The sequence below is a fragment of the Meriones unguiculatus genome, chromosome 17, assembly GCF_030254825.1.
Source record: "Meriones unguiculatus strain TT.TT164.6M chromosome 17, Bangor_MerUng_6.1, whole genome shotgun sequence".
Classification (NCBI taxonomy): Eukaryota; Metazoa; Chordata; class Mammalia; order Rodentia; family Muridae; genus Meriones; species Meriones unguiculatus.
In genome coordinates, this window is record NC_083364.1 from 47,157,300 (window position 1) to 47,179,488 (window position 22,189).

At 45.3% G+C, this 22,189-nt stretch overlaps 1 protein-coding gene across 2 annotated transcripts in view; it reads right to left on the reverse strand.

Annotated features, from left to right (window-relative positions):
- Positions 1–12,678: 12,678 nt before the first annotated feature.
- Sidt1 (SID1 transmembrane family member 1) overlaps positions 12,679–22,189 on the reverse strand; it is an 84,906-nt gene continuing 75,395 nt past the window's right edge. For both annotated transcript variants that reach the window (XM_060370463.1, XM_060370462.1), the window contains 5 exons: positions 21,257–21,303; positions 16,847–16,952; positions 16,642–16,752; positions 15,772–15,885; positions 12,679–14,208 (listed from right to left, as the gene is read on the reverse strand). In XM_060370463.1, the coding sequence (XP_060226446.1) occupies positions 14,146–14,208; positions 15,772–15,885; positions 16,642–16,752; positions 16,847–16,952; positions 21,257–21,303 (441 nt within the window). In that variant the 3' untranslated portion in view covers positions 12,679–14,145. The remainder of the gene's footprint in view (positions 14,209–15,771; positions 15,886–16,641; positions 16,753–16,846; positions 16,953–21,256; positions 21,304–22,189) is intronic.

The window sequence follows — 22,189 nt, forward strand, 5'->3', positions numbered from 1 at the left end:
ATTTCACTTCAAATCTACTTGTTTTGCCTCTGAATTAGTATATTTTAATTCTGCCATATCAATACACAGGATGGGATACTTGCCATCTATTTGAAAAGATCACATGACACATTGCCATTGTGCTCGTGTTCCTAAGTGCTATACTTCAAGCAAATCAGTTGTGATGGGGCCTAACGTGGGTTCCAGTGGCAGCAGAGGATGGCAGGAGCGGTGGTGGCAATAGCGTAGAGTCACTCACCAGCAAGGGTGAAGCCAGGCAGGCGAAAGGCCACAGATTTCCCCAGAACGTCCTTGCAGCCGGGTCCCCACCAGAAAGTGCTTCCTACCCTGAGGGGGGTCCCCCCCCACACTTCAGTTAATCATTTTAAGAAATATTCTAGTAGACCTGGCCAAAGGAGTGTCCCATAACTGATCTCAGATCTCATCGAGTTGACAAAATTCACCAGCACACCTAGTCTTTGTCTTGTTCTGTGTTAACTGTCACCGATACAAGTACCCGAGAAAACATTTTGAAAGGAGAAAGGACTTCCTTTGGATTGTGATTTCCAGGTTCCCCTCTCTGGCCAGCTGGATCCTTTGTTTCTGGTTCTGTGGCGTGGCAGAACAGTGAGGGACAGCACAGCTGCTCACTTCATGGTAGCCAAGAAGTCGAGAGCAACAGACACGAAAGGGGGCACGGTAAGAAAAGCCCTTCACGGGGCTGGAGGGCTGGCTCAGCAGTTAAGAGCATGCCGGTCTCTTACAGAGGGCCCTAGGAGGGTTCCCCCTCCCCACACTTGAGGCTGACCTGTAACTCCAGTCCAGGGGCTCAGTGCTGGTTTGAGTGGGATGTCCCATTCAAATGCCAAGTCTTTGGCGTTTAGATGCCTGATCCCCAGTGGGTGGTGCTGTGTGGGGAGGTTTGGGTGGTACAGTCTTGCTGGAGGGAGGTTGTCACTGGGGCCAGGCTCTGAGAGTAAAAAGCCTGGCCTGCCTGCAGTCTGCTGTCCTCTGCATCCTGTTCCTGCTGCTATGCCTGCTGCCATGCCTCCCCGCCAGGAGGGGTTCCCATCCCTCTGGAACCATAAGCCCAAATAAATTGTTCTGCAAGTTGCTTTGGTTGTGGTGGCTTATCACAGTAAAAGAAAAGTAACTAGTGTCTGATGACCTCTTCTGGCCGCTGCAGGCCCCTGCACTCCTGTGCACAGACATGGATAATTAAGAATAAAACTTTTTTTACATGAAAGATAATAAAATCCCTCCAAAGGCATCGCCTACTTTCTCCAATTAAATCTTGCCTCCAAGATTTTCCACCACCTCCAAGTAATGCCATCAATCATGACTGTATCAATCACCAAATTAGCTGTTGATCATCAGGTCAGGATCCTCATGTTCCAGAGACTTCCAATGACTGAATCTATCAGCTCCATACCAAGCCTGGAATAAATATATGAGCAACTGGGGATACATTTCATGTTTATATAATAACATTCTAATACATAATTATATATAATTTTATTGAACATAAGATGGGAGCCACAAAGGTAACTTAAGTAACCCAGAAAAAGAGCGCATAGGACTTCAAAGCTCAAATTATTTTCCTGTTCCTGGCTTCTTGAGAATTGAGATTAAGACACGGTATTCTAGAACTGGAGAGATGGCTCAGTGGTGAACATTTCCTGCTCTTCCAGAAGACCCAGGTTCAATTTCCAGCACCTACATGGTGGCCCACCACCATCTGTAACTGGGGTTATGACACCCTTTTCTTGCTTCTACCGTCACCAGAACACGTGTGGTGCACAGATGTACACACAGACAAAACACTCATCCACATAAAATAATGAAAAAAAAAATAAAGAGGAAAACTTGCCTGTGGAAGTTCAAATCTAAGCTGGTTTTTCTCGGCCTGTTTCAGTAGCACCCTGGATTTTCTGCCCCCTCGCCCCCACACACACTGCATGATGGACAAGTACTTTATGAGTAAGCTGTACCTGGGGCCTGCTTGTCACTGTTAGGAGAGGAAGGACCTGTGGTGCTGCTTTGTGGCTGGTGGCTTCAGGTAAGTTATATAACTACTCTGTGTCATAGTTAATTTTTGCTTGTTCGTTATTACTGTCACCTGACCAGTCTACCTCACAGGTGTTATAAAAGAGAAAAGTTTTATATTTGAAAGGGTTTTTTTTTTCTCCCACTGTTGCAAAACAACAAAAACTCAAGTAAAATGGCAACAGCTTGGTTCTTTTCCCCCTCCCCACACTTGAGGCTGACCCTGGGGCCTCCACCTCGGGCTGTTTAGCTGAGCGATGCTGACTTCTGCTTTGGCTGTTTCTTTGTCCCGTGCAGAATGAAGCAGTTAGGTCGCTCTGCTTCCTGGATAAAGCCAGCAGTCAGGTTGCTCGGTTGAACAGCCATCATTGTTCATCATGCACACACTCAAGCAAGCTTACTTGTTTGGATGGGGAGATGAACATCCAGCCTTTGTCCTCTGTACCACTGTGAGTGGTGTGTCCCCCTCCCCTAGCCCCAGATCTGTGGGTCTGCAAAGAGCCTGCGTCCAGACTGAGAGTAGAGAACTTACTGCTTCAGGGACTTTTCAGGAAATCCATGATTGAATTAGGTTAGATTCTAGGTTTTTTTGATTGATGTTATGGAGCAAACATACAGATTCACATTTTATACACACTGTACATGTGTTCATGTGTGTTTAAGTCCAGAAGACATATTTTACAAGCAGGGAATTGGAGGAGCTGCAGTGATGTTTCGTTAGTTAAGAGCACTGGCTGCTCTTCCAGAGGACTCAAGTTCAGTTCCCACCACCCACCTGGCAATCACAGCTGTCTGTAACTCCTGTTCTAAGGGATCCAACACCCCAGTACACACACGCAGGCAAAACACCAATGTGTGTGAAATTAAAAAACAAGTAAGTTTAAAATAAAATAAAATAAAATTGGATAGTATGTTCCTGTTCCAATATGGTTCCACAACCAAATTGTGTTGATGTTTTTTTCATCATTTCTGGACAAACTTAGAAATAATTTGTCATCTTACTACAAATGAATTAATACGATTTTCCAGTGCAGTTATATCCTCTGCCCAAGTTTTGCTGAGATGAAAGCACAACCTTATCAGTGAGGGCAGGACCCAGACACCAGTGACAAAGATGGTTTAACCACTGACTGGTCTTAGAAATTCTGTCGTGTCCATTGGGCTGACACAGTCAGTCTCACAGGTCCTGCTGGATAACCTTTTTTGACTCTTGACGACTATTCCAGTCTCTGATATATATTTAAGTTTGAAAACGTACTGCATCATTCCTCTGCTTTCTCTCCATTTACAATTTTTTTTTGAACCAGCAGGCTTCCAGTGGTAACCCAAAGCTTCATCGCATGTGAATTTTAATTTAAAACCAGAGTCTTTGGGTCTACAGCTCTTTGCCAAGTGCAAGCACTGAATCTATCTATCTATCTATCTATCTATCTATCTATCTATCTATCTATAGAGAGAGAGAGACTTTAACTCTACAGGCTTTGAAATGGATGCAGCCATGCTCATGTGAATCCTGCTGTTTCAATTTAGAGAGCCAAACATTCCCAAAACTTTAATGTCATTGGCTGGCTCCCCAAATGGCCTTGTAGTTTCATTGTAACTTCAGTTTCTGTAACATCAATGTATCTTGAGTGTCAAAGTAGCCATCACTTTCTGTAAATAAGCTCAGATGCTCAGTAGTTATATAATAGCAGGCTATGTGTCTTGCATGTGTGGAAATACACCCAGAAAATGTCTGGATCTTTCCTGTGGTATAATTTGTGACTCCCCCGACCTGAGCGATACTTTACTGACTGGAAATTCAGGTTCCTGCTGCAGTCCTTTACCTAATGGAGCAGTGATTGCTCTTCAAACCAGTTTCTCCATGTGGAAGATGAGGAAGGTTTCATGCAGGGTTTGCTCCAATGGTATGTACTGTCTTGGCAGGGTGCCTGATTAATGGATGCTCTTAGAATCATCTGTTCTGCCACCATTCCACCTCTGGAATAGAATCGGGAGCTGAGGGACCAGTTGCCAGGTGAGATGTTAGATCCTGTCTTGCTGGAGCAAACTCAAGCTTCATATTTGTTCTGTAGCAGGAGAGGACCTAAGGAGGCATGGCTTTGCTCATTTGATGACAAATTAAGATGTTCCAGCTGTCCCTCTCTCTAAAATCTTTGCTCTCTGCTGGCACTCAAAGTGGGCATTTCATTTTTTCTTATGAAATACATGAAATACAAAGCATCTCTTATTTGTTGGCATTTCCCTATTTATTTGAAAAGACACATTTCCTTCCGGGCATGACATTCCAAGTTGGGAGAACCCAGTGGATGTCAGCTTGCCTGTTAGTCTGCATTCTTCATTCTTTTCAAGAGATTCTTATATAGTCTTAGTTGGCCTAGAGCTTAGTGTGTAACTGAGGTGTCTTAGTTAGGGCTTCTATTGCTGCCATGACAAAACCAGTACCAAAAAGCAAACTGGGAAGGAAAGTGTTGATTTGGCTTATACTTCCACATCATAGCCCATTATTGGAGGAAGACAGGACAGAAACTCAAGCAGGGCTGGAACCTGGAGGCAGGAGCTGATGCAGAGGCCATGGTGGGGTGCTGCTTACTGGCTTGCTGTACATGGCTTTCTCGTTCTGCTTTCTTATAGAACCCAGGACCAGCAGCCTAGGGATAGCACCACCCACAATGGGCTGGCCCCTCCCCCACTGGTCATTAATTGAGTGATTACTGCTGGATCTCATGGAAGCCTGTCCTCAACTGAAGCTCCTGTCTCTCTGATGACTCCAGCTTGTGTCAAGTTGACACACAAAACCAGCCAGTACACAAATATAACGTTAAACCTCTTTCTTCCCAGTGCTGTGGACTGAACCCCAGGTCTAGTGGTTGTTATACAAGAGCTCTACCTTTGAGCCAAATCCATAACTCTTCAACTTTGGGCTTCTGGTCCTCCTGCCTTTCACTTCCCAAATGCTGGGATCACACTGCACCACCATGCTCAGTTTATGTAATGTCAAACTCAGGGCTCCATGCACGCTAGGCAAGCACTCTAATAACCGCCCTACATCGATAGCCCCTATGTGTGGTATTTTAAAATGCCACCTGAGGTAGCTGCAGGTCTCTGTACTCTCAGCTCAGAGGATCTCAAGGGCTTGCCTTTCCTTTCACTTTAATCTACTTAACAAACTGGGGCTGGAAAGATGGCTCGGCAGTTAAGGGCACCGGCTGCTTTTACAATTGCCAGCACCTGAGTTCAGTTTCCAGCACCCACATAGCATCTCACAACTGTCTGTCCAGAAGATCTGGCACCCTAACGGAGACAATTCATGCAGGCAAAACACCCATGCACATACAACAAGCAAACAAGCAATGTTTAAGGATCTACCTAACAAGTGAAAACCCTCTGCATCAAGTTTGTGCTTCATCCTCTGGGCCAGCCACTCTTCCCTAACATTTATGCAGCGTTCTCACTAAACGACACTCTTCAGGCTCTCTCCGTGATTGGTTACCAACACTACTACGCACTGGGAAGTTACACCATTTTCTTCCCTTGTATGGTACCTCTTCATTTTTATCACCCTGGAAGCAACTGAGTTTCCTTCCATGTCCAGGCTCAACCTGCTTACTCTGATGGCTGCTCTTAGTTGTGAACTTGACCACATCTGGAAAAAATATATAAACCCTAATTCCGGTGGCAACCCACATAAAAGAACATGGAAGAAGGAAGAGTTTGCTTTTTTTGCCTGCTTGCCCTCACTCTCATTGGCAAGTTCATTTGTCCCATTCCTGGGGCATTCCTTCCATGGTGTTAGAACCTACTTCTTTGGGATTCAAATGGAGACTGAAGACTTGAGGGATATTCCAGGATTGCAGCACCAGATTCAAACTGCTGAGATATCCAGTCTCATGAACTACCAAATCCGTGGCCTTTCTGTCTTGAGGTAGTCCAACAGCTATTGTGGGAATACCTGGATCACAGCCTATAAAACACCCTAATAAATCTCTCTCTCTCTCTCTCTCTCTCTCTCTCTCTCTCTCTCTCTCTCACACACACACACTTCTCATATGTGTTTGTGTGTGTGTGTTCTATCCATTATGTTCTTTTTGAGACACCTGACTAAAACACTTACCTTCTTGTTTAAAGCCACTTTTCACATTTAAAGCTTTTTAGGAATGTCTTAAGCTGAAATTTTAACTTTTCTGACCCCCTTAGGCCATCAGAAAACAGTGCCGCTAGCTAGGGAGAGGTGTTTTCTCTAATCTCAGCCCTAGGGATGAGCCAGGAGGACCATGAGTTGAAGACCAGCCTGAGCTACATACTAAGAGCCTTTCTCAAGGGGGAAAAAAAAAAGCAAAAGAAAAAGAAAGGAAACCATGACTGTTTGAACCAGCCTTCAACTGGTTTTCCACTCATCTTCCAGTTTGGCATTTGTTATTTTCCTTCTCTGTAGCATTCCATTCATCCTTTTACATTATTCTAACACTTGAAAATCAACTGGAATTTCTCAGGCATTTGGAGCCATTTTAGTGCAAAGATTATGTCTTTGAGGGTCCCCATTTGTTGGTATAATGTTCTTTTGGAATGTATACAATTTACCCTTGTTCATTCAAATGCTGACTTCTGTCCCCCACTATCTGCTTTCAATCCCGACATTTCATTGTGATGCTTAGATTAAGCATTATCTGTCTCAAGTTTGTGTAAACATGCCACCATTTCTTCTCTATATTGTCAAGAAAACAACCAGCCACATTGCTGAGCAATGGAGAGGAGAGGGTGGGACTTCCTGGTCCAGAGTGGGGAGAAGAGAAGCAGTTAGGGGAGGAGAGGAGAGAATCTGCAGGAGAGGTCTTGGAACCACATGCAGAGATGAACCAGACCTAAGATATGACTAAAATCAAGTATAAAGCGTGAAATCTGAATGGTAGGAAACTATGTGGGCTTGGAGGTTTAGGATGGAGTAACTTTTGCCCAGCATTGTGCTCTAGGTTAATTAAATAAATCCTAGACTCTGTGTGGTGATTTGGTTATACAGCTGTTTAGGAACAACCACTGCTTAACTAAAAGATATATAAATAGTAAATATTAATATACAACAACCCCCATTTAAAAAAATTCCCCTCTCTCTTTCTCCCCTCACTTCTTCCTCCACCCCACACGATCTCAACATGTAGCCTTGGCTTGCCTGAAACTTGATGTGTAGCCTAGGCTAACCTCAAAGTCATAGAGATCTGTCTACCTTTGTCTGCTAAATGCTAGAATTAAAGGTAATAATTTGTTTCTGCCCTGTTTTCTCTTTTGGATCTTAGAGCACAAGATATACAATTCTGTATGCTTTTGCCTTTGCTATGTCCTGGGTGTTCCCCCTGCCCTGCCCAATTATTTCACAATTATTTCAAGCGAACAGAGGAGTAGTAGGAAGAACATAAAGGGAAATTCACTCCGTGAAAAGTAGATCACTTCACAAGTTGTCTCACGTTTTAAAAGCAGAGTAAACAAACATAAGATTGTGTTGGGGTAACTTTCCTTCACACGTGTGAAGGAATGTCTCTGTATTTTCAATTTTTAACTCTGTACTGGGAGAGAGCTAAGTGCTGGTAGGATATTGGTATTGTATTTCTGTGGCCCACCACTGGGTTTTCAATTTTGTAAATGTTCATCCTTCCTCTATGCCTAGAGGTAATCTAAGAAATGTGTCAGGTGTTGTCTTGCTGCTGATTGGTTGTAATAGAGATCTGACGGCCAATAGCTGGAGCAGGAAGTGGAGGGCGGAACTTCCGAGAGAGAAAGGGGTGCTAGGAGGTAGAAAGGATGCTAGGAGATTTGGAAAAAGAGAGAGAATGGATGGATGTGAACAGGAGCATAGCGGTAGCCACGTGGCTGGTAGCAGGTAGAATAGTCTGGTCAAATTTAAACGGTAGCTGGGAATCTGACCAAGCTACAGGTCTAAACTTTATCTAAAGGCTCCGTGTCATCATTTACTCTGCTGGCAGGCACGAGAAGGTCTGCCTACAGAATTGAATCCACCCTCCTCATGCAAGAGGCATACCCGTTCCTGGTACCAGGTGTTCTGTGAAAGTTTGCATAAGCCATGTCATAAAAACCATAAAATGCAGATTGGAGTCTCTGACGGCAACATTTCCTTATCCTAAAATAAGATACTTTGAACCATTTTAGATAACCTTTTGTTTAAAGGACTGAAAATTTTATTTATAAGGAATATTAAGATTTATCATGAAGGGGCCTGGAGCAAGACACGTAGAACTAAATGCCAGATTTTACTTTTTTGTGTGTGTGATATGCTTCAAGATGGGCCACGCACACTTGATTTAGCTCTAAACCGAGGTGTGGTGTTGCTTCAGGGCAAATGTGGTTAACCATCGTTCCCATCTAGTGAAGATGCTGAGCTTGGGGTCACAGGAGCTTCACAGAAGCCAAAGGATGTAGGGTAGAACTGAGGATTTTTTTTTTTTTTTTGAATGTGTGTGTGTATCGTGTGTCTCTGTGTGGGAATGCCTTGTGGTCCTGAGACAGCCACCCACAGTGGTGTCAAGAGGGCATCTGATCTCCCTGGATCTGGAATTACAGATGGATAGAAGATGCTTAACCTGGGTGTTGGGTTAATAATGTAGCGATATATTATGATAAAAACACCTCTTATATTCTAAGAGACTGGAACCTTTGCCGGAACTCGCAACCAAAGTTAATAGTACACCTTGAGGGTCACTCTACTTTTTGGCTGAAGATGGAATGAGATCTCAAGCAATCTGCCTCAAGCTTTATAAAACTTCTATACTACTGCGTGCCTAGCCTGCCTTTCTGAGAACAATGTAGCAACCAACCTTACTTCTTTGAGTTTTCCATGTCATCTGCTTTTACGACCTAAGTTAATGCATAGTTATAACCTTAGGTGGTGAACTCTTCCACGCCCCTGACCCAGAGGAACATGGTGTAGTGCATGTTAGAGCAATAATTGTTGGAAATAGCAAGTAGGTCGACAGCAACCTTGCAAGACAACTATCCACCGTAAATGTTGAAGACAACGTTCAGATATTGCTTTGTAGCATCTGTTAGTTATCTGGGTCAACTGGGGAGAGTGATTTAGCCCCTTGTAAAACGCTGTTAAAGATTTCTGTAAAGTATTCCCCCACTTCTCCCCTATGTTAGGCTTTCTGTGCTACTCAATAAATGGAGAAGACTGAAAGCCCATTTGTTAGGGACACATACAGACACAAGGACAGAATGACAAGACAGCCTTCAGGTAGGCACAGATTCAGACTCATACATATACTAGGGAGAGAGGCCACAGCTGAGACACAGAGAGAGGGGTAGAGAATTCAGATCTGGGCTCCATTTTAGTTAATTAGTTAATTAGTTAAATTCCATCAAGGGACATGAGTTTTAGTTTCTTTTCCTTAATTCAGCACTGACACATTTTGGGTAGTTGGATGCTTTCATCCACGAATTCAACTGTGCTGGGTCTTCAGGAAAAGCAGCAGGTGCTCTTTCCTTCCTTCCCTCCCTTCCTTTTGTCTTTCTTTCTTTCTTTCTTTCTTTCTTTCTCTTTCTTTCTTTCTTTCTTTCTTTCTTTCTTTCTTTCTTTCTTTCTTTCTTTCTTTCTTTCTCTTTCTTTCTTTCTTTCTTTCTTTCTTTCTTTCTTTCTTCTTTCTTTCCCCTCTCTCTTCTCTTTCATTCTTTCTCTCTTATTTGAGTCTTCAGGGAAAATGATGATATTCTCTAAATGAGGCAGAGCTCCAGTCCTCTCATCCTGGGAGAATAAAGGGGGATTCTATGTGAAGAAGAGGTATCTTAATTACTTTTCTTGTCTTTGTAACAAAATAGCTGCCTAAAGCAACTTAAAGCCTGAAGGGCTTGTAGCTCACAGTCTGAGGGCAGTCCATCTTGATGGAGAAGTGATGGCCACAAAAGCTTGAGGCAGATTGCTTGAGATCTCATTCCATCTTCAGCCAAAAAGTAGAGTGCGGTGAATGCGGTGAATGCTGTGGTCTCAGATCACTTCTCTGTTTTATTCAGCTCCGTCTGGTACCCAGCCCACAACTCAGGTAGGTTTTCCTGTCTCATTAATCCAATCAAGACGTCCCCTCACAGTCACTGCCCCCAGTCTAGCCTAATTTAGATAAACCCTTGCCGCTGTGCCCAGAGGCCTACCTCCCAAATTATTCTAGAGCTTGTCACAGTCAGTCAGGACCTCGTCCTCTTTGTCTTCCAATAAGAACATCAAGACTTTATGTCAAGAAAACTGCACAGTAGTGAGGGCATCCTGTGAAGTGCATCCAGGGGGACTCTTGGACAGTAGAGTCCCATCCCAACTCAAACTGTCTTACTCTAGTGATCAAGAAGCTCAGAGACTCTTGCCAAGTTTGCCTGAAGTCATCTGTGTTAATGACAGAGAGCAGGTAGCCTTGTTGATAACGGTGACTCAGTAGGGAGGAGACATTAAAACTTAACCCCAGTATCTGTCTTGTGTCTTCCCAACAGCGGAAGCAAACGCAGCAAACGTCTAATCCTGTGCCATGTGGAATCATGCTGAGCCAGGCTTGGCAAGCTTCTGGGGGAGCAAGTCATCTCCACTCTGTGTTCTTTCTTCCTTTTGCCAGGAGATGAGTCACACACGGTGAGTGACGTGACACTTGTCTTTCTCTCTAGGACCTTTTTGGGTAGGTATCTCAGAGGTTGAGGCCCCCTCCCTACAGGAAGACCCCCCCAGCTTGCCTGCTAGTGGGAGTGCTGGCTGATGGGTAAGGAGCTTGGGGGACACTACCCATAGCATTCACTAGATTCCAGTGGTAACAGCCACTCCAAAGGAGACAACTGAAGTTTTCTTTTCTTTGAGATTCAGGGCAGAGAGGACAGTGAGAAGGCTGATGCTGTTCATGGCCAGAGTCTCTGCTAGGTTCCAATTTCAGAATCATTAAAAATTTTCGATTGGAAGTAAGAGAAAAATGCAGTGGTAGATGGCAAGGAGGACTGGAAAGGTGGTAATCTTGGCTTTGCTTCTGAAGGTCACGAGGCCTCCCAACCCTTGGGTCTCCTGTAGCTGAGGGCAGGAAACGGAAGGGCAGGCTGCCACGGAGGGTTGGAGAGGAGAGACCCAGGGTACCTGAAGGCTCTGCGATTGTCCTGCATCCACGTGGATGTTAGAAGGCGGGACCAGCTTCACGCTGACAACATTCCTAAGCCCTTAACTATTGTGTGAACCTTGTGCAGCGCTGCATAGCTAACACGGAGAATCAGGGCTTCAGCAGCTTAACTAAGGTCACCCTGCCAGTAGGCCGACACACACAGACTAAGCTGACTCGGTGATCTCTTAGAATTGACTGTTGCTTCCATGAGTATGTCTTTCCCCACAGAGCGCCTGTCAACTCAGAATGAGAAATGATTGCCTATTATTTGATTTGCTGACACATGCCTTTTGCGGCCCCACAGAACATTCCACAGGGTGCCTGGAGTCACCAGAGAAGCAGCTGCAACTGTTTTCATCCTCAGTTGCTGGCTCAGGGATTGCCTTTAGTCATGGAAAGTCCCCTCCCCAGACAGACTCCAGTTTTCCGTTGGCTTTTCTTGCTGCTAAAATAAAACCAGGCGAACCTCCCAGGCATCCTGTGAACAGGTGCGAACGCCTCCCCAGGGCCTGTCAGAGGTTCAAAGAGCTCGTATTTTACGGGCACGGTCTCACCCCTCTGGCTGTGGCAGGTCTGTCCAGCTCCGTGTGAGCAGCTGTCTTTGCTTCTGAGAATCCTCAGCCAACAGCCTCCGCACTCCCCTGTTACCTGCCCGCTGCCCTTAGCCTTCAGAGTTAGCATTGCCTCCGCTTTTAAGAAGCAGGGTGCAGGGACATGGCAGAGAGTTGGCACAGGCATTGTTTTTGATCCCTGAGGTATTCCCAAGGCTCCATCTGCGGCCCTCCTCTACCCTGGAACTCATCCTAAAGTCCCAGATGAAGCAGACTAACCTCCAACCACAAGATCTGGGCTGTAGAAAGAGCTAGCAACACGTGTCTTGGAAGTTCTATTTTTAAAGGCAGGTTTGCTGTGGGGTTTTGTTTGTTTGTTTGTTTGTTTTTAGTCTTGCTGCAAAGAGCAGAAATGACCGGGCCATGTGATCTTACAGTGTAAGACATAACAGAGCACAAGAACAGAATGGCACATTCGTTCTCCCTCCTCCCCGTCCCATAGGGCCCTTTCTATTTTCCTGTTTTTATTGACTCCTCATCCCAAACAAGTTTCCCAAACAGATAAGTGTCCCTTTATGCTTACTCACGCAGGCCTCAGGGCTGTTTGGATGAACTTTGTTGTACAAATTTTTCCTTGCTGGTTCACTTACGATAGGAAACCAGGAGGATTTCTCTCAAACAATCAGTTCAACCAGCCTCACTGTGCAGCCCTCACCGACCTGGAACTCACTTTGTAGACCAGATTGGCCTTGAACTCAGACCCAGCTGCCTTTGCCTATGCTGGGATTAAGGGCATGAGCCACAATGACTTGCTTGTTTAGAAAAAAAAAAAATTTTTTTTAAAGATGTTTGAGTAGGACAACCATCTAATTGACAGTCTGCCTATGACCAACAGAAGCCCACAAGTTTGGAAATAATGAAGAATAACAAATGGACTGTGAACACGAGACCATTTTAGAAAGGAAGACCGTACAAAATTATTCATGGAAATTATCTTTACATTTTTAAAACCAGGAAAAGCTTGCTCTTCAAACTCCTAAAGCACATATTTGAACAATACACAGATATTTGAGAGAAAGAAAAATATATTTTCAAAAGAGGAATGCCTGATCCATCTTCTTAATAATTGTTCAAAAAAGCACGGGTGAGGACTGACTTCAGTTTCACAAGCAAATAGGTATGTGTGCGCACTTGTATGTCTATTTTCTGATAACATCATACCCCACACAACCAGGAAGCCTGGTCAAAATGGGGCTTCGCACAGGGTTTTCTAGGTGGTGTGAGAGAAAAAAACTAGAGCACTGAGCTTTTTTACAACTTACCGGGGGAGAGTGAAAGTGAGATGCAATAAGAGGTAAGTGGATTATCTATGGTTTCTGCAACTCAGGGTGTGTGGGGCACATGTCCATCCCAAGTCCCTGCTGAGAGCTTCAGGCAGGGAGTCCGGAACACTGATCTACGTAACTGACAGGTGAGGGGCTCAGCTGTGGAGGACCCTCAGGGTAATGCTGCTGGGAACACTTCTTTCCTCGAAAAGGCTGTACAGGCAAAGAATGTGCTGTGCGCCTGGGTCCCATCACCGTTGCTTTGTTGAATTTGCTCCAGGATCCGGAGTCCTTAAGGTGGAGGCTGCCGGCCTGATGTCTGCCACTTCTCCTGCAGTAGGTAGAGTTCTCTCCCTTTCCTGTCCATCTTGGAGCTGTTAGAAGTCTACGGAGAAAGAGGGACTCTCCAAGAAGGTGGTATCAGAGTGCCAAGTCAACATCCAATGGTGAGATGAAGACACTAAGAAGTAGGTGACCACCGGGGCCTTGGGCCCAGCAATGGGGATCTATTCAGAAGCATGCATGTCAAAATCTCATCCCGGGCATTTCCAGTGGTGCCAGGAACCTGCAGGATTGTTCGGTATTCCTTCTGAGGAGGTGGCTTAGCTTGAGTTGCCAGAATGTCTGTCCCGGTTGGGTGGGGACTCGATCCCACTTCTGCACCGTATTCTGAGGAATCGGAATCGCGTCCTCTGAGGACCTGGGGGAGAACGAGATGGTGCTTTGGCCTTCTCTAGCGGCAGGTGTCTCAGAGGTGTGGGCGCTGCCACACCAGAGGTTTTAGGTGGGAGGTACGGAGTGGCTGGTTCCTCCGGCCAACCTCAGTGAAGCTGGGAGAGGTCAGGCCATGAAGCCGGCCTCCTGCAGCTTGTGTCTTAAGAGTTGCAAACAGAGGTGCTTGAGCCTCCCGGCTTTGTCTCTGTGCACGTCAGGGCTTCCCCTCTGCCATCCTTCTTGAGGTTTAGCTCACCCCAAGCTCTCCTGGGTGAACGCAGACTCCGTTGGCTCCACTGAGGCAAGTAGAGTGTCTGGCAGTGGGCACGCTGCTGCAGTCACCATAGTGTCCACGAAGCAGCACCAAGGTGGGTCTTTCCCTCTTCCCCCCGAGACTCGGGAGGCTCAGAAGACGGGGATCCGGTCTCTGCGAACCACATCTAGGTCGTCATCCAGCGTCAACAACACCTGAAGCGAGAAGGGTTGGAGATGGGAAGGGAACACCAGTCCTGGCCACACCAAGTCAATGCTTTCCCTTCCCTCACTGACTCCCACAGACTGAAAGCAGCCTCGCCCGTCACCAGTTCTCATATTTTTGATCCGCAATGCCTTGCTTTTGACTGTTATTACACTATAGCTCATTTACCAATTTCTCATGTGCTACCCTTGATGCCAGAGACACCCACGCTCTGTCCTGGAGCTAACATGCATGAAAGGATCTTTAACAGGAAGAAGGCACAGACTGAAGTGACAATCTGTATGGTTCTGCGCTAGCTCGTCTGCATATACATTATGGTTGTGTAGCTTGGTGTTCTTACGGGACCCCTAATAGTGGGAGTGGGGAATGTCTCTGACTCTTTTGCCTGTGCTTGGGACCCCTTTCCTTCTACTGGGTCACTTTGTCCAGCCTTATTATGTGTGAAGGTTTGTGCCTAGTCTTACTGTAATTTACTATTACATACTGAGATGATATCCCTGTGAGGCCTGCTCTTTTTCCTTCCTTCCTTCCTTCCTTCCTTCCTTCCTTCCTTCCTTCCTTCCTTCCTTCCTTCCTTCCTTCCTTCCTTCCTTCCTTCCTTCCTTCCTTCCTTCCTTCTCTCCCTCCTTCCTTTCCTCCTGTTTGTCTTTCTGTCTTTCTTTCTGGGAAATGGATGAGTGGATCTAGGGGAGAGGAGGCGGGGGTACAAATGAACTGGGAGGAATGCAACGTATGTAAAGAATAAAAATTAAAATAAAAAAGAAAGACAGAAGAAAGGGACCACTCCTGCTGCACTTCAATTCCCGCCCCACACAGAACCACTAGCTAGCTCCACTTTTTTGTCTCCAGGCTACAAAAGTCCAAGGACCACAGAGCTTGGTTGAACTTTCCACAGTGGCCACTAGGGGGAAGCCCTGCTCCACTCTTGTGACTACATGGTTGGCATCAGAGGACTCGAAGCCAACGGCTGTGACAGCCCACGGTTATCACCCCAGCCAGTGTTCAGGCACCACAGCCGTTTAATTAGGAAGTTTTAAAAAATTAAAAAGACTAAAGGTTAAAGATGACCATCATAGGTAAGCATAACTACTCATGGATTCTGGGAAGGGGCACGGGCAATCCACAGGGGTCCAAGATTTGGAACTTGCTCAGTAGGTGGTTTCTCTGAGATTCTCTAGGAACTGACTCTTTACAACATACACAATGAAGAAGTGAAGGAAAAGAGTATCGTGAGAAGGAGTAAGCCCACAAATGACAGTTGGTGAATTTCCTATGTGGTTCCTGAGGGATTTCTGAACAGTTGAGTCCAATAACTAATTCTGTCCCAGGGCATGGCACGTCTTCGTTCTGTCATTCTGTGTGTACACACATTGAAAAGTAGAGGAAAGCAGAAGTTATGATCTCACAGAAGTGACAGTGAAGAATAAAACGCAGGGAGATGGTGAGCACATCAAATCACGATGAAGAACTGCAGAGAGGAACTAGAGAAGGAGAGAGAGAGGTGTGAGAAGGGGCAGAAGGGAGGAAGGCAGCAAGAAGATACAGCCACTCACCAGGAATGAGAAAAACAGGGCAATGGCAGACAGGAAGTGCCAGATGTCGTGGTCATCGAAGAAGTTGAACAGGATACATTCTCTGTTCTTCTCCCGGGATTCGGCTGGGGTTCCCTAGAGGAAGGTGAGGCAGATGTAGGCAAGGGTCCCACGGCTCAACTAGCTCAGGGTTTGATTTTGAGGAAGCCACAGATATCCTAAGTGCTCAGAAAGTCAGCTTCCGGGAATCGTGTACACAGGAGCTGATAGCAACGCTGTTGGTAATAACGCCAGAACGGAGGCAACCCAAATGTCCATCAAGAGACGAATGGACTGATAACGTGTGCTGTGTCACCCAGCGGAAAACTGTTCAGTAACTAGAAGACATGCTGGTGCAGGGACATAAGGAACCTGCGCCATAAGGTCCACGGGTGACCTAGGAACCATTACACTGAACGCTTCATGGAGAAAGCCACAGCACTGGTTTCTGAGGTCTCAGCTCTCCTGTCCACAAGATGGAGACAGTGCCCCACCATCCTCCTGCACTTACTGGTGGATGTGGGCTGTGATGAGAAAGATGGCGACAATGTATCCATCAAACTTTAAACATTTTCTGAGAACAGACCAAAAGCGACCAGTAGAGAGCATGTTTGCCTATGTAAAGGCTTTTCAAATGCATGCCGTATTATTACCCCACTAATGCTGACCACAGGTCACCTAAGCGTGGCTGTTAAGCCTCCTCTCTTCTGGAAAAAGCTGTGCGTTTAGATAAAGGGGGAAAACATAAGAAGCAGCAAAAGCAGGAGAAGGAGGAAGGCCCAAAACGGCACGATGGGGCTAGAGCTGCTGGAAAACCAACCAACCAACCAACCAACAAAACTTGCTTCTCACCTCCCAGCTGCTGAGGTTCTGGAAGAAAAAGTACAGGGCTGCGGCCCACAACAATGCAGTGGCCAAGCTGCAGAAGCGAGGTAGCAGGAGAATCTTCTCAGAGCTGCGAACCTGTGGAGAGGTGCAAAGCCAGTGAGGGTGGAGCCTCAGTTGACGGCAGCCCTCCCCTCCCCCCGGGTGCAGCCAGCTCCCCCCTTGTACTCACCTTCATGATGATGTAGAAAGCCAGGTAGAGCAGCAGATTGCAGATGAAGATGCCCAGCATGTAGGACGCAAAGTCTCTCGGCCGGTAGATCAAGCCTAAGAAGGCGCTGCAGATGCAGGAGAGAGTGTTGGCAGCAGGAAAAAAAGGACAGCATGAGTGTATCATCAACTCCTGCTGGGGAATTCACTGTTTACAAACCCTCTTTAAAATCCGGGCACGCACTGTTTGATGACAGGGATACGTTCTGAGAAACGCACAGGACGCGAGTTTGGCGTTGTGTGAGCATCTGGACTGTACTTACACAAGCCAGGATGGCCCCATGTCACTAGGCCATATCGTATTTTGAGACCACCATGGGCATGTTGTCCTCTGCTAATTGAAATCTCTCTAGACGGTGAGTGACAGTTACACAACTTGAATGTTACCACTTTTAATGTATTACGTCTTTGCCAGGACATTCATTTCCAGTGACTTCATGAAGTTCTTGTAAGTGAGTGCACTGTGAAGAGCCATCTTTCCTTTCTGGGTGAAATGGCTTTCCCAGAATCCTTTTAGTTTGGTCATGATTATGAACAGCACTGCATTTGTGAGCAGGTAAACATTTGAGACATACTGCATTTGTTTTCATTTAAGATTGTTAGCTCGTCAGACTAGACCACTGCAAGCAGGATTACCCCAGTAGCTAGCTTGGCAGGCTTCCTTACCAGCTTATGGTAGCTGCCCACACTTAAGTTGGCACTGGTGTTTACTCTGTCTGAGTGATAGCTTTAAGGTTGTTTCCCCTGGCTGTCCTGGAACCAGCTCTGTAGACCAGAGTGGCCTCTGCCTCTGGTATGAGAGGCCTGTGCTATCACACCCTGCTAGAGTTCTTCTTCATTTCCATATTTGTAGCCTTTGTTTTCAATAAATATGCTTTAAAAACCTACAGTGTGCTGGGTGGTGCACACCTGTAGTCTCAGTTGTTTGGAAGCTGATAGTGGGAGCATTACCATGAGTGTGAGGCTCTCCTGGGCTACACAGTGAGGACAAGACAAACCAGGAACAGAGAGCAAGACCCTGTCTCTAAAACAGAAACAAAAAAACCAACCAACCAAAAAAACCCCAGCACAACACAAAACAACTATACCATCCCTGAGGAACAAAAAGTAAAAACTGACAAGTGGGATTTTTTTTTTTTCAAACTAAAAAGCTTCTGCACAGCAAACAGTTCACAGAGTGAAGAGACAGTTGACAAATTGAGGGAAAATGGTTATCAGCAATTCTGGATTCACTAATTCTGTGTTAATATATATTTTTGCATCTTGACACGACACAGGTTCATCGGAGAAGAAGAACCTCAAGTGAGAAAATGCATCCATCAGGATGGCCTTTAGGCAACTCCGAAGGGCATTTTCTTCATCTGTCATTGATGCGGGAGGCCCAGACCACTGTGGGCGGTGCCCTGGTCCTGTGGCAGATGGTCCTGGGTGTGGAAGAAAGCAGATGGAGCGAGCCAGTAAAAGCAGTGCTCCTCCACATAGCTGCTTCAGTTCCTGCCTCCAAGTGCCTGCCTTCAGTCCTGCCTTTAGTTCCTGTTGTGACCTCCCTTCATGTTGGACCACAACTGTAAGCGGAAAGAAACCCTTTCCAAAGACTTGAAAAAAGAGTAACACAGAAAGCAAGTAATACTGTCTAAAACTGCAGATGAGGGATCGGGAGGATGTCTCAGAGGGTAAAGCCTTTGCTACAGGAGCACGGGGAACTGAGTTCTGAGCCCTAGGCATGGCAGAGCACCCCAGGAACCCCAGAACAGAGACAGGTGGATCCTGGCACCTCATTGGTCAGGCTGTCTAGCTGAAACACTAAGCCCCATCTTCAGTGTGAGGCCTTCTCCTGAAAAGTAAGTGGAACAATAGAGAAACACATCCACCATCAGCCTTTGATCTCTATGAGGAACTCCCTGGTGTATGTACCTCTACACACACATGCACACACATGCACACACCATGTACACACAGAGCTATCAGTGAAGTGAAAATCAAACCTGAATGAAGAATAGTGATGATGTTGGGAAATGGAGGGATGGCTAAAAGTTGATCATGTATGCAGAACATGTGTATTGAGATATCACACTAAATGTATATATATGTATATGTAATCACCACATAATAAAAATTTTAATGTAATGAAACATATTTTGACATAGTGTTTTGTCAGGATCTTTGTTGTCTCCATTCTGTCTTCTTTTGAACCATTTATGTTTTATTCTGAGAAAGAATCTTGATTAGATATGCAGGCTGGCCCTGAATTTGGGATCCTCCTGCCTTAGTATTCCAAGTAGCTGAGTTATAGTGTGTATCCATACATTTGCTTTCTTCCTCTTCACTTTGATTCACTGGTTTACATTTGTAGTGTTGTATCAGTGCTTGCTTAGTTTTGTTTTATTAAATTTTTTTCTTTTTTAGAAAATATATTAGATTGCAATATTGGGCTAGCCTATGATAACCCATGTGGTAGTCAGTCTTGACTATTTAAATTTAAATTAATTAAAACTAAATAAAAATTGAAAAGCCAGTTTCTCAGACACACTGGCTGCATTTCAACTTCACAATGCCCATATGCTAATAGTTCCTGTACAGTACTGAGCATTTATATAGAGAACTTTCCAGAACTTGCTTAGCATGCTGGAGGCTCTGGGTTTTATCCATAAGGCCAAAGAAACAAAAGAATGGAGGCCAGCAAGACATGGTAGCACACGTCGATCATTCCAGCAGTCAGGAGGTGGCAAAAGGCCAGCCTGGGCTACAGGAGACTGAGATTGATTCTTTTAAAAATCACATTCATGTTCAATCACTCTATGTCCATGTGGAATAACTGAGAGAGAGACAGCCCCTCTGCCAGGGAAACGCAGAGTTATGGGTCATCGGGCCTCACACTTCCTCACTGGACCTGGCCTCTTACATAGCTATGTGAGAAAAGAAAGGCCGTCCACTTTGTCTAGTGGGTGGAAGGAATGTGTCTTTCTGTGTATCAGGAATGGGGAATCGTTCTTTTTCTATCAAATGTCAGAGCTGGAGAGGCATATTAGCTGAGAGCCACAAATAAAAATAGCTAGGTTACTTGTTTTTGTGACATCAACGACGCACGCCACATGTTGGAAGTGTGAATGGGTCGCATAAGATAATTTCAACTAGCAGAGAGTATGAATCTGCTGTGGCTCTGGCTTATGCTCATTTGGGGAAACAAGGACAAGAGGATGAAAGGGGATAAATTATAGGAGAATGACATGCCAGAGAGAGAGAGAGAGAGAGAGAGAGAGAGAGAGGGAGAGGGCCCAGAGGGGCTTGCTGGGACTGAAGTACCAACCAAGGGCCATGAATGAACTGGACCTAGGCCCCCTACCAAGATGTAGCTGATGGGCAGCTCAGGGCTCATGTGGGTTCTCTAGTAAGGGGAGTGGGGACTGCATTGGACATGGATTCACTTGCTAGCTTTTTGATCACTTCCCCCTGGCAGGACTGCCTTGCTAGGCCACAGGGGAAGAGGACATGCGCAGTCCTGATTTGACTTGATGAGCTGGGGTGGATGGGAAAGGAAGCTCCCTTTTTCTGAGGAACAGGCAAGCAGGGGGTGGGTAGGGAGGGTGGAAGGGTAATACTGGGAGAGGAGGAGGGATGGGGCTACAGCCAGGATGTAAAGCAAATAAAAATAAATTTTAAAAAAGCGAGCAAGAAATAGCAAAACCTCTCTCTCTAAATCTCTCTCTCACACACACACATATCCTAAAGGAAGATGTACTTTATAAAAACTGTCTCCTCAATATTACTATGTAAAATTCTATAAGATAATTTTAAATTACGTTGCAGTTTTGCACTCATGGGCATAATCCCTTCCTTCCTGTCTTTATTCCTTTCTTTCTCTCAGTCATCATCCATCCATCCATCCAACCAACTTGTCCACATAGATATTTGTCTTGTTGAACAAATTCTATCAGTGTTTTAGAGGATGCCCACACCAGCATACAAAAGCTTCCCAGTGCTTTTATTTAATGGAAATATTTTATTTATTTGTGTATATGAGCATATCACGGTGTGTGTGTGTGTGTGTGTGTGTGTGTGAGGACAACTAGCGGAGTTGGTTCTTGTTTTCCACCATGTGGGTTCTGGGGCTTGAACTCAAGTTGTCAGCCTTACCAGAATGTGCCTTTCCCAACTGAGCCATCTCTCCAGCCTCCTAGTGCTTTTGTTATTGGTTTTTGTTTTTTTTTTTTTGGTTGGTTCGTTTGTTTGTTTCCAGGAAGAAGGATACCTTTTTTTTTTTTTTATATCACTGTCTCTTTAATTCCAGATTCCTTGTGAAATAACCGTCAAAGAATGCTAAACTGCACATTACAGATACTAACAAAACATCATTTCTCATAATTCCACTTACATGGACCAGTTAACCAGATTTCCCACAATGAGCAACACCATTCTGTCCTAGAAAAAGGAAAAGACAGTATTAGGGCCGAGGCTCATCACCTGTGAGGAAACAGTGACCTTGTTGAAAGGTGTTTTCTGTGGTTCGCACTAATCCTCTGCCAGGCTGAAAAGCAAGACCTGACTAGGCAGCTCCACAGCTCCGTGTAATAGAGTGTGCTCAGCAGAGCAGGGCGTGGCTGTCGCCACAGGGGTAGGCAGAGCTGAAGAGCTGGAGGCTGGGGACAGGTACTCAATTACTCAAAACGGTTAGTATTTCATTGTTCCCCCATGGCCTTGACTGCACAGTCAGGACTAAACGTAGGAATTAATTTTCACTCCTAACCCACAATCTTAACCCTGAAGTTAAGGAACGGGGGCAGAGGACCTTCCATATGGCCGAGGTTACTCTGAGTGAGGTTTATTTCCCAAAGTGTTTGGCTCCTTTGATACTACTTAAAATTTCTGGGAGTAGTTGGGCGGGGCGGTACACGCCTATAATCCCAGCACTAAGGGAGGCAGAGGCAAGTGGATAGCTGTGAGTTCAAGGCCAGCCTGGTCTACAGTTTGTGTCCAGGACAGACAAGGCTACAGAGAGAAACCCTGACTTGAAAAACAAAACAAACAAAAATTTCTGGGGGCACTTAATTATAGTTGTATGCTCACTTATGTCCTATCTCACCAACCTCTGCTTTCCTAAGTGATCTTTTCCGATTTTTTAAAAAAGTATTTTTTTTCCTTTAAGTTTTTTAATCCCACCACTTATGAGGCAGAGACAAGTGAATCTCTGAGTTCGAGCCCAGCTTTGTCTACATAGCAAATACCAGGCCAGGAAAGAACCTTGTCTAAAAACAACAAAAAAAGTTTATTCACTTACTGAACTAGGGAAAAATCTAAAACACTGATG